The following is a 12633-nucleotide window of genomic DNA, read 5'->3' as shown; positions in this document are numbered from 1 at the left end:
TTAAAATAATATAACAATTTTTCTATATAGGTGAGAGTATTTTAACAATTTCATCCTTAGTACAATCAACATGCATGGTTTTCTTATGCGTGCGTTTTTCACGTCATCACGTGGAACCAGCAAGGCAGCAAACCCCGCCCGTATAAACCGTGCTAATAACTTTAATAATCGTTCTGTAACAATTAATAGACTAATAGAGTCGCTCTAAATACAATAATATTGTCTCCCTAGCTCTAAATAATATAGCGGTCAATAAATACAGAACATTAATAATAGAGCGGTCAATAATATTACTGAAAGATTTATCCTTAGCAGTTAGCACTATTGTTGAGAGAGTGATAAAAACAGAGAAGACAATGAACTCTGCAGAATCTAAAGTTATTTTATTTGTATTTTTAAGTAGGTCAATTAATAGATGTAAATTTATACACAAAAAAATACATATATTAGTAACACTGTTGATACACATATTTATACACGTATATTTATACATATATTTTTTAAGATGTAAATTTATACAAAAAAATACATATATTTATTTTAATATATACAATTATTATTTAATAATATTAGTAACACTGTTGATACACACATATAGCTATTTTTCAACCACAAAAATAAATATGTACAAAATAAATTTTTACAGTGGTGTTTTCTAATTAAGTATTATTTATTTTATTTTATATTTTTTAATTATTATTAGAGTAATTAAATAATATTAGATTGTTTATAATTATAAATGAGTTAAATAAATTAATAAAATATAAGTTAAACTATATATATAAATTTATATATAAATACATGATAATTGTTTTTAATATATATACACGTAATATTTTTTAATAAAAAATACTACAACATCCATATTTTTTTAGATCGCATAAAAATATACAATATTGCATAACTCTCATTGTTACTCACCGATTATAACATCCGAAAAATCTTCATAGTAATATCTAAAATTACTTAATTATACAAAATATGCAATATATTAGCTATATAAACATGTAATAACACTATTTCATAATTGTTCTTGTATGGATACCTAAAGGGAGAGCTCGGTCCCTGGGAGTCGACGCCGAGTTGTTATCTTCGGTGCCGACCTTTGAGCTTTTGTGGAAGTCCGAGCTTTTCTCCAAGGAGATGTCCAATTGCGCAGAGCGTGAGCAAGGAACAAGGGGGGAGTGTACCTGCAAAGGCACTCCGAAGATTAAGTCAGTATTGAGAATTCAATGTATCCTTTGAAGATAAAATATCATACCTTTATAGGTGAGATAAAATAGGTCGGTTACGTTTCTATTGATCATCTGAATTGAAGAGCAATTAATAGGTTTTAACAAGTGATAATGTCTGATTGTAACGTATAACGCCGAGTTATAACGTAAGTGCCGAGTTATGTGCATAATGCCGAGTTATTGTATAATGCCGAATTATACATCGGATTTGTAACGGCCGTATCATAGCCCCCAAGCTTAGCCTGGCTATATTTGATAAAGCAGGTTGAGCTTCTTTTTTTTTTTTTAAGTTATAACTCGGCGATTTGAGTTATAGGTATGGAGCCCCCAAATCACTTACTTTATTAAATAATGAATAATTTTGAATTTTCAGACGTAATTTGAAGTTAACGTGTATTGAAAAGTGTAGTAGTCTTGTCATTGATTGTGCCTTTGATTTTTCCAATGAAATTTTGAACCGTTGATTTAATAGATACAACGGTTAGGTTTTTCATGGAACGAGTAGTTAATTTGAATAGTTGCTGAGACGATTTTGATAAAAGTGAATTGGTTGGGTGAGAATGTTGAGTTAGTTCACCGTTTTTGGTGATTTGATTGAGTTTGATTTCGCATGTGTAAACGATGCGACTTGAATTGAAGAGTTGTCGCGAATGGATAGTGTTTGTACATGTATGATATGTTGAGTTTGTTGACTGTTTATAGTCATAGTTCGGAATTGAAGACTGAGTTTGATTGCGCATGTGTAAACGATGCGACTTTGAATTGAAGAATTGTCGCGAATGGATAATTGATTGAAGATTGTGTTTGATTGCGCATGTGTAAATGATGCGACTTTGAATTGAAGATTTATCGCGAATGGATAATTGATTGAAGATCGTTGATAGTCATAGTTCGGAAGATAGTTGATATAGATCTGATGATAGTTGATATAGATTTGACAAAAAGTGATAATGATTGATATAGAAATGATAATGATTGATATAGCTCAGATAATTATTGATATAAATCTGAAAATAAAGATAATAGATATAGATTTGAAAATAGAAAAACAGATATAGGTCAGCGAATAGGGATAACAGATATAGGTCGACAAATAGAGATGACAGATATAGGTCGACAAATAGAGATGACAGATATAGATCGGAAAATAGAGATAACAGATGTTGATCGACAATTAGAGATAACAGATATGCAAATAGAGATGATAGATATGGATCGAAAAATAGATATAACAGATATAGATTGGCAAATAGAGATAACAGATATAAATCGACAAATAGAGATGACAGATTTAGATCGGCAAATAGATATAACAGATATAGATCGAAAAATCAGATTTAGATCGGCAAATAGAGATATCAGATATAATTTGGCAAATAGAGATATCAGATATAAATTGACAACTATAGATAACTTATAAAGATCGGCAAATAGAGATAACAGATATAAATCGAAAAGTAGAGATGACATAAATAGATCGGCAAATAGATATAACAAATGTAGATCAGAAAATCAGATATAGATCGGCAAATAGAGAGATCAGATATAAATTGGCAAATAGATATAAGATATGTAGATCGGAAAATCAGATATAGATCGGCAAATAGAGAGATCAGATATAAATTGGCAAATAGAGATATCAGATATAAATTGGCCACTAGAGATAGCTGATAAAGATCGGCAAATACAGATAACATATATAAATCGGAAAGTAGAAATGACATATAGATCAGAAAATCAAATAACAGATATAGATCGGCAAATAGGGATAACGGATATAAATCGAAAAATAGATATGACATATAGATCAGAAAAATAGAGATAACAGATATAGATTGGGAAATAGATATATCAGATACAAATTGAAAAATAGAGACGACAGATATAGAATTAAAAAATAGAGATAACAGATATAAGTTGAAAAATAGAGATGACAGATATATATTAGAAAACATATAGATCGACAAATAGATATAACAGATAAATGGGCAAATAGGGATAACAGATATAAATCGGAAAATAGAGATGATTGATATAAATCGGAAAATAGAGATGACCGATATAAATCGGATAATAGACTGTTAGATCGGCAATAGAGATTTTTAATATAAATCGGCAATTAGAGATAATTGATATAAATTGGACAATAGATATAACAGATATAAGTTAGCAAATAGGGATAACAGATATAAATCGGAATATAGAGATGATTGATATAAATCGAAAAATAGATATGACTGATATAAATCGGATAATAGTGATGACTGTTATAGATCGGCAAATAGAGATTTTTGATATAAATTGGCAAATAAAGATGATTGATATAAATCAGACAATAGATATAGATCGGCAAATAGAGATGACTGATATATAAATTGAAAAATAGAGATGACTGATATAAATCGGCAAATAGAGATGACTGATATAAATTAAAAAATAAAGATGATAGATATAGATCAGAAAATAGATATAGATCGAAAAAACAGATATAGATCGGCAAAACAGATATAGATCGGCAAATAGATAAACCAGAGATGAATTGAAAAATAGAGAGATGATAGATAATGATCGAAAAAACAGATATAGATCGTAAAAACAGATAAATCGGCAATAGACATACATAGATGAATCAAAAATAAAGATGACAGATATTGATCGGAAAAAAAAGCAGATATAAATCGGCAAATAAATATATCAGATGATTTGAAAAATACAGAGATGACAGATAATGATCGAAAAAGTAGATATAGATCGGCAAAACAGATATAGATCGACAAAACAGATATAGATCGGCAAATAGATAAACCAGAGATGAATTAAAAAATAGAGAGATGACAGATAATGATCGGAAAAACAGATATAGATCGAAAAAACAGATATAGATCGGCAAATAGATATACCATAGATGAATTGAAAAATAAAGATGACAGATATTGATCGGAAAAGCAGATATAAATCGGCAAATAAATATATCAGATGATTTGAAAAATACAGAGATGACAGATAATGATCTAAAAAGCAGATATAGATCGGAAAAACAGATAAAGATCGGCAAATAGATATACCATAGATGAATTGAAAAATAAAGATGACAGATATTGATCGGAAAAGCAGATATAAATCGGCAAATAAATATATCAGATGATTTGAAAAATACAGAGATGACAGATAATGATCGAAAAAGCAGATATAGATCGGAAAAACAGATAAAGATCGGCAAATAGATATACCATAGATGAATTGAAAAATAAAGATGACAGATATTGATCGAAAAAGCAGATATAGATCGGTAAATAAATATATCAGATGATTTGAAAAATATAGAGATGACACTTGATGATCGAAAAAGCAGATATAGATCAGAAAAACAGATATAGATCAGCAAAACAGATATAGATCGCCAAATAGATAAATCAGAGATGAATTGAAAAATAGAGAGATGACAGATAATGATCGAAAAACAGATATAGATCGGCAAATAGATAAACCAGAGATGAATTGAAAAATAGAGAGATGACAGATAATGATCGGAAAAACAGATATAGATCGGAAAAACAGATATAGATCGGCAAATAGATATACCATAGATGAATTGAAAAATAAAGATGACAGATATTGATCGGAAAAGCAGATATAGATCGGCAAATAAATATATCAAATGATTTGAAAAATACAGAGATGACAGATAATGATCGAAGAAGCAGATATAGATCGGAAAATAAATATATCAGATGATTTGAAAAATACAGAGATGACAGATAATGATCGAAAAAGCAGATATAGATCGGCAAAACAGATATAGATCGGCAAATAGATAAACCAGAGATGAATTGAAAAATTAGTGAGATGACAGATATAAATCGGCAAAACAAATATAGATCGGCAAAACAGATACAGATCGGCAAATAGATAAATCAGAGATGAATTGAAAGATAGAGAGATGACAGATAATGATCGAAAAAGTAGATATAAATCGGCTTTTTTCGGGCCTAAATGATTTACTATATGACCTTTGTTTACAAATGTGCATGTAAGTTTGAAGCCATTGGAAGGAAATGGGGCCTATAGAAAGAAGGGTGTTTATTTCGAGGCCCCACGGTGGGCGCCAATTGTTCTTGTATGGATACCTGAAGGGAGAGCTCGGTCCCTGGGAGTCGACGCCGAGTTGTTATCTTCGGTGCCGACCTTTGAGCTTTTGTGGAAGTCCGAGCTTTTCTCCAAGGAGATGTCCAATTGCGCAGAGCGTGAGCAAGGAACAAGGGGGGAGTGTACCTGCAAAGGCACTCCGAAGATTAAGTCAGTATTGAGAATTCAATGTATCCTTTGAAGATAAAATATCATACCTTTATAGGTGAGATAAAATAGGTCGGTTACGTTTCTATTGATCATCTGAATTGAAGAGCAATTAATAGGTTTTAACAAGTGATAATGTCTGATTGTAACGTATAACGCCGAGTTATAACGTAAAGTGCCGAGTTATGGTGCATAATGCCGAGTTATTGTATATAATGCCGAATTATAACATCGGATTTGTAACGGCCGTATCAATAATTATAAGAAGTATCTACATCTTTCAAGTAAAGAAAGCTCAAAATAGTTTTTAAATAGCTACACATTATTTAAATTTTTTTATAAATCAAATTTAATTAAATTAAACAATAAAATTTAAAATAATGTTATATATTTATAATTAATTTTTATTAATATTAGATTAATTTAGTTGAACTTAATAATTAACAAAAATATTTAAATATATAACATTATTTATATTTCTTTTCATGTGATTGAAGACAATGAAATTAAAGCGAAGATCACAAAAATATTAATTATCAGGATTTAAAATCAAAGTTTTTTTTTTAATTAAAATGATATATATGCATATTCGTACTAACAGACTAGAACGTTAAACACTTTATTTATCAATTAAATTCATAGATAAATTTGATCAATGTTAGGTATATATTAAAATTAATTATTAAATTTAATTATTAAAACATTAAATATATATTAAAATAATAAAATTAATTTTAATGACTAATTTTAGTATATAAATAATATTTTAAATAAATTTTTATTTAATTTTTAAATAAAAATAATATTTATATACTAAAATAAAAAATTGAAATAAATTAAAAATAATTATTTTTCAGAATAAATTTTTTTATCTTTATTTTTTGAAATCTGTCCTTTTAAGCTAGAGAAAGTTTGCAACTTGCAGATTTTGTTAAAGATAGGCAAGTGCATGGACAAACTTGATTGAAATTTGTTTATTGGTATTGCGAACTTGCTTGCTCTTATTTCTATACAATTCAATTGTATTGGGATATTTTTATTTTTTTATTTAATTTATATAATTTAAAATTTATAATTATAAAATTTTTAATTTAGAATTTAAATAGATATAACTTAAATTAATAATTTAATTTAATTTAATTTGATAAAAATAAACTAATGTAGTCGTATTTTTTACTCATAAGAAGAATAATAATTATATTTGGTAAAATAACTTTTAAAAAATTTAATTTAACAATAATGAATGAATTTGTTAGTTTTAGTAAAGTTCGCTGATGAAGTGGGCGAATTTTAACAAAATCTATAAATTTATCAATACAATGGACAAACTTGCTCTAATTTTAAAAAAATGGATTTTAAAAAATAAAGATGAAAAAAATTTGTTTTGGGAAATAATTACTTTTTGAATTTATTTCAGATTTTTTTTTAAAATTAGTCACTAAAAATGAGATATTATGTATTTGTGTATAAATATATGTATAGTTTAACTTATTTTTAATATGTATTTTATATTTTAATGTGTATTTTTTTAATAGTTAATTTAGTAGTTAAGTTTACGATTATGCTAGGTGTATACCAAAATTAGTCACTAATATAAAATATATATTAAAATATAAATACACATTAAAAATAAATTAAATCACACATACATATATATTAGTGACTGATTTTAGTGACAGAATTTAGTGTAGAAATAATATTTTTGTTAATTTAATATACACCTAAAATAGCGTGATTCTTAAATAAGAATTATTCTCCACATTTGTTATTGTCATCACCAACACCACAAACTCCTCCTCTTCCTCCTCCTTCTCCTCCTCCTCCTCTCATTGAAATTTTTTCTCCTTTTTTTTCATCCTTTTCTTCCATCATCATCATAATCATTATCGTTATCGTCATTATCATCTTCTTCTAATACGTATCGTCGTTATCATTATCGTTTCATTCAGAATATAATTTCGGTTCATTTTAGATTTAAATAAGGTGTACTTGGTCTGTGCCTATTTTGAAACGAGTTTACATTATGAATTTAATTTTCGGTTCATTCTTAAATATAATTTCGATTCATTTTTGAGTGAATTAAGATGCATTTGGTTTTTTTATTCTGCAAAATTTAAAACTTTTCCTCTTCAACTTTTACTGCTTCTTCTTCTTTTTTATTTTTATCTTCTTCGTCTTTTTCTTCTTATTTCATTTGTTATAATTTTTCTTATTTCACTATTGAGAGGAATAAAACAAAAAAAGGAAGAAAAATAAAAAAAAAGAAAAAACAAGAATAAAAAAATTCCTCATCGAATTCTTCTTCTTTTTGTCTTGTTCATCTAATCAAATAAAGAAGAAGAAACAAATAATGCTCTAAAATTATTTGATGAATTTGGATGTATTTTTGTTCATGATTCAATTTTGTTTGTGTGTTTGTTTTCGAATTGAGTTTGTGTGTTGTAATTATTAAATAATTTCGGTTTATTCTGGATTTAAATAAAATGCACTTAGCCTGTGCTTGTTTTGAAACGAGTTTACATTTTATATTTAATTTTCAGTTCATTCTAAATATAGTTTCGGTTCGTTTCTGAGTGAATTAAGATGCATTTGGTCTCGTTATTCTGCACAATTCAAAATTTTTCCTCCTCATCTTCTACAATTACTTGATAGATTTGGATATGTTTTTGTTCATGATTCAATTTTGTTTGTGTGTTTATTTTCGAATTGAGTTTGTGTGTCGCAATCATTAAATAATTTCGATTCATTCTAGATTTAAATAAGGTGCACTTGGTCTGTACTTATTTTAAAACGAGTTTACATTCTGAATTTAATTTTCCGTTCATTCTAAATATAATTTGGATTCATTTCTGAGTGAATTAAGGTGCATTTGATCACATTATTCTGCACAATTCAGAACTCTTCCTCCTCACCTTCTACAATCACTTGATGTATTTAGATGTGTTTTTATTCATGATTCAATTTTGTTTGTGTGTTTATTTTTTTAATTGAGTTTGTGTGTCACAATTATTATGTAATTTCGGTTATTATGGATTTAAATAAGGTATACTTAGTTTGTGCTGGTTTTAAAATGAGTTTACATTCTGAATTTAATTTTTGGTTCATTTTACTTGAATATAATTTCGGTTCATTTTTTAGTGAATTAAGGTATATTTAGTTTCGTTGTTCTGCACAATTCAAAACTCTTTCTCCTCATCTTCCACAATCACTTGATGGATTTGATGTGTTTTTCATGATTCAATTTTGTTTGTGTGTTTGTTTTCAAATTGAGTTCGTATGTCATGATCTTTACGTAAATTCGATTCATTCTGAATTTAAATAAGGTGCATTTGATCTGTACTTATTTTAAAACGAGTTTACATTCTGAATTCAATTTTTTCATTCTGAATATAATTTCGGTTCATTTCTGAGTAAATTAAGATGTATTAAATTTTGTTATTCTATACAATTCAAAATTCTTTTTTCTCATATTTTACTACTTCTTCTTTTTTTTTTCTTTTTTTTTGTCTTTTTTATTATATTTTATTTTGTTATAATTTTTTTGTTTCACTCTATAATAAAATAAAAAAAAACAAAAAAAACACATAATAATATAAAATCATTAAGAAAAAAAAGAGAAAAAAATAAAAAAAACACAAGCAAAAAATTTCCGTATGTGAATGTACGTGTTATTACACTCTTTTAATAAGAATGAGTTTTATTGGTGTTAAAATCTACTTAAATAAATTTAAAATAAAAATTCAGATGTAGTTAATTTTAGATAAAATTAATATATGAGAGTTATTAGATAATTTAATTAAATTTTCATTTAATAACTCTCAAATATCAATTTCGGATAACTTCACCTGAATTTTCACCTAAATTTAAATGACAATAAAAGTTGAATGCGTAGCAATTCCCTTGAATAACTATTATTAGAGGAGGTTATTCCCTACCTAACGTCATCATTCTTCTTTCTTCTTTTTCCCCTATAAATACACGAACAAAATCCCAATGCAAATCATCAAAACCATCCCAGAGCAATCTTTTCGGTACATTATTCAAGTATATACTAAAAACCCTCGCTCAAATCCTCTCCCTCCCACCATGAAACCATTTTGTGTTTTACTTACTTTCTTGCTCTTGCTAGCAGCAAGTAGTAAGAAGGTGAACTCAGCCAAAACCGAAACAGTGTCCTTCAACTACAACTCTTTCAATCAAGGTAACCCAGCAATAACTTTCCAAGGTGACGTCACTGTTCTTTCAGATGGCAATCTCCTGCTCACCAATCTCAACAAGTCAAATAGCGTCGGCCGTGTTCTGTATGCCACGCCGGTGCGCATTTGGAGCAGTGCCACCGGCAATGTCGCCAGCTTCGTCACCTCCTTCTCTTTCGAGATGAAGGATTATAACGATTATGATCCTGCCGACGGTATCATCTTTTTTATTGCACCGGAAGATACCCAGATTCCTGCCGGCAGTATTGGTGGTGGAACCTTAGGTGTCTCTGACACCCAAGGTGCGGGTCACTTTGTTGGCGTAGAGTTTGATACCTATTCCAACAGTGAGTACAATGATCCACCCACTCATCACGTTGGAATTGATGTAAACAGTGTGAAATCGTTGAAGACCGTACCATGGAAAAGTGTGAGTGGAGCAGTGGTGAAAGTGACTGTGATATATGACTCTTCATCAAAGACATTGAGTGTTGCTGTGACCAACGAGAATGGCGATATTACCACCATTGCCGAAGTTGTTGATTTGAAGGCGAAGCTTCGGGAGAGGGTCAAGTTCGGTTTTTCTGCCTCCGGCTCCGCTGGCGGTCGTCAGATACATCTCATCCGTTCGTGGTCGTTTACTTCGACCTTGTTAACAACAACAACTACAAGAAGCATCAACAACAACGAAAAGAAAATAATGAATATCTTAACTGCATGATTTGGTCTCTGCGCTAGCTAGTACTTTAAATAAATAAAGACCAGACCACACACATATATATATGTGTGTATATCCGTGTTAAGAATCAACTTTCTCTGTGTTAAATTAATGTTGTATGGTTCAATATTTCCCCTAATTAACTCTTGTATGTGGTCGGACGGTTGATCATTTAAATAAAAGAAATGTTTATGTTTAGTAATCAATAAAAATTAATTAAAAATAGTCATAATTTATTTTATTTAATTTTTATTAATTATTATAATAATTAATTAATAATTAATAAAAATTAAATAAAATAAGATTTGACTATTTTTTATTTCTCTAACATTATTAAAGACTAAAATATAGCTAAATTTTACCTTATTTTTTATTTTACCTTTTTAATATTTTGTCAAATATTGTAGTTTTTAATAATTTTAATTATTATCACATGATTATCATATCTATTGCCTAATTAAAATAGTTGCTAAATTAAAGGTGATTAGTAACAATGTAACCTAATTAGTCATAGTTTATATATATATTGGTATTGTTTGTTTTCAAATAACAAAAAAAGAGGTTTTGCCGTTCAACTCTTATATGCCCCTGTTTCTTTTTTCTTGGTAATTTTTCATTCTATTTCATTCATTGTTGGTGTACTCTCAAAGCTTCGGTGCTTTATCATGGTGCGGTGAGCGTTTCTTCCCTTCTTTTTTCCTTCCTTCACACAACTCCCCAACAGAAATTGCTGGAAGTGCATCGCCTCCCTTTTCTGCAATTGTGTGCAAGATGGCGACTCCGATCAACGAATAAACGAAGAAAAAATTTTGATTTGTTCAATTTTGTGGTAACTCCATGGCAGACTCCGTTTCCAGTAATGGTGCTTCTCTAGGGTTTGATGTTCACACTCTATCTCATCTCAATCAACTCACACACTTGCAGTCGCAATTGAATCGTAAAAGTGTGAGTCCTCTTTCTGATCCCTCAAGTGTATTCTTTCTTCATCCAAGCGAAAACCCTGGGATTTCAATTATTTCTGTGAAATTAGATACCAAGAACTATAATGAATGGTCCAGAGCAATGTTAATTGCGCTAAAATCTAAGAATAAGCTTGGCTTTGTGGATGGCACATTACCGAAATGTAGTGTAGATGATCCCAATTTTTCAGCTTGGGACAAGTGTAATACCTTTGTTGTGGCATGGATTCTTCAATCCTTGAGTAATGAAATTTCAAGAAGTGTCATTTGGAATGATATAGCTGTGGATATCTGGAATGATTTGAGGCATCGTTACTATCAAGGTGATATCTTTAAGGTTGCAGAATTGGAAGAAAATTTGTTCTCTTTGAAGCAGGGGGATTCAAGCATCACTGCTTACTTTACAAAATTGAAGGCTATTTGGGAAGAAATTGAAAATTTTAAGTCTATTCTTCTTTGTGTAGCATGTGAATCCATGTGTGTTTGTGGGCTGGAAAAGCTTCGAATTCAGAAAAAGGAGACTTATACTGTTCGATTTCTTAGGGGACTAAATGAGCAATACCACAATGTTCGTTCTCAAGTCATGCTTGCTAAACCTCTTCCAGATGTTAATGAAGTCTTTTTTTGCTCACACAACAAGAGAGACATTTGAATTTGACTGACGAAAATGTACATGATCCACAAATCGTGCTCGCTGTTGCAAATTCTGATAGCTTTGTTAACCATGACGGTAATTCAAGATTCAATTCTCGTGGTAGGGGTGGATATGGAAGAAGTAATAGAGGGAGGGGTCAAGGTAATTTTGGTCGAGACTACCCTAACATATGCTCATTTTGCAATAAGGCTAGGCACTTGGTAGATGTTTGCTACCAAAAATACGGGTTCCCTCCCCATATGAAGCAGCAGCCTAGAAGCGCTAGCATCAACATGGCCGCAGAAAAGAAATGTGATGACAAGAGCAGTTCAAACTCAACTCAACTGGCAGATCCAACTAGCTCTACAGTGACATTGTCTTTTGAACAAAGGCAACTCCTTATGTCTATCCTCCAACAAGAAAACACTCAGCCTCAAAGAGTCAATCCAGCTCCTCACTCAATCAATCCTTCCAACAGTTCAGGTAACCTTTATGCTTTGTCAATGAGCACACATATTTTTTACTTGCTTACAACAAAAAAATTTCTTTTCAAAATCTTGGATTGTGGACACAGGAGCCATTGACCATGTTACTCACA

At 29.7% G+C, this 12633-nt stretch overlaps 2 protein-coding genes across 2 annotated transcripts; both read left to right on the top strand.

Annotated features, from left to right (window-relative positions):
• The first annotated feature begins 9553 nt into the window (after positions 1 to 9553).
• On the top strand, positions 9554 to 10449 carry LOC130951986 (galactose-binding lectin-like). Its single transcript, XM_057880749.1, has one exon. It carries the CDS (start codon positions 9615 to 9617, stop codon positions 10443 to 10445), a length of 831 nt encoding a protein of 276 aa, XP_057736732.1. The 5' UTR covers positions 9554 to 9614; the 3' UTR covers positions 10446 to 10449.
• Positions 10450 to 11279: 830 nt separating this feature from the next.
• LOC130950400 (uncharacterized) lies at positions 11280 to 12053 on the top strand. The gene has a single exon (XM_057878893.1). The coding sequence runs from the start codon at positions 11280 to 11282 to the stop codon at positions 12051 to 12053; it is 774 nt and encodes a 257-aa protein (XP_057734876.1).
• Positions 12054 to 12633: the final 580 nt, after the last annotated feature.

This window comes from Arachis stenosperma, chromosome 9 (genome assembly GCF_014773155.1).
Source record: "Arachis stenosperma cultivar V10309 chromosome 9, arast.V10309.gnm1.PFL2, whole genome shotgun sequence".
Lineage (NCBI taxonomy): Eukaryota > Viridiplantae > Streptophyta > Magnoliopsida > Fabales > Fabaceae > Arachis > Arachis stenosperma.
The sequence above is the reverse complement of the archived record's forward strand: the minus strand, read 5'-3'. Positions and strand labels throughout refer to the sequence as shown.

Bases quoted from the DNA above. Each gene is read 5' to 3' on its own strand.
- LOC130950400 (XM_057878893.1), top strand. From the start codon at position 11,280: ATGGCAGACTCCGTTTCCAGTAATGGTGCTTCTCTAGGGTTTGATGTT.
- LOC130951986 (XM_057880749.1), top strand. From the start codon at position 9,615: ATGAAACCATTTTGTGTTTTACTTACTTTCTTGCTCTTGCTAGCAGCA.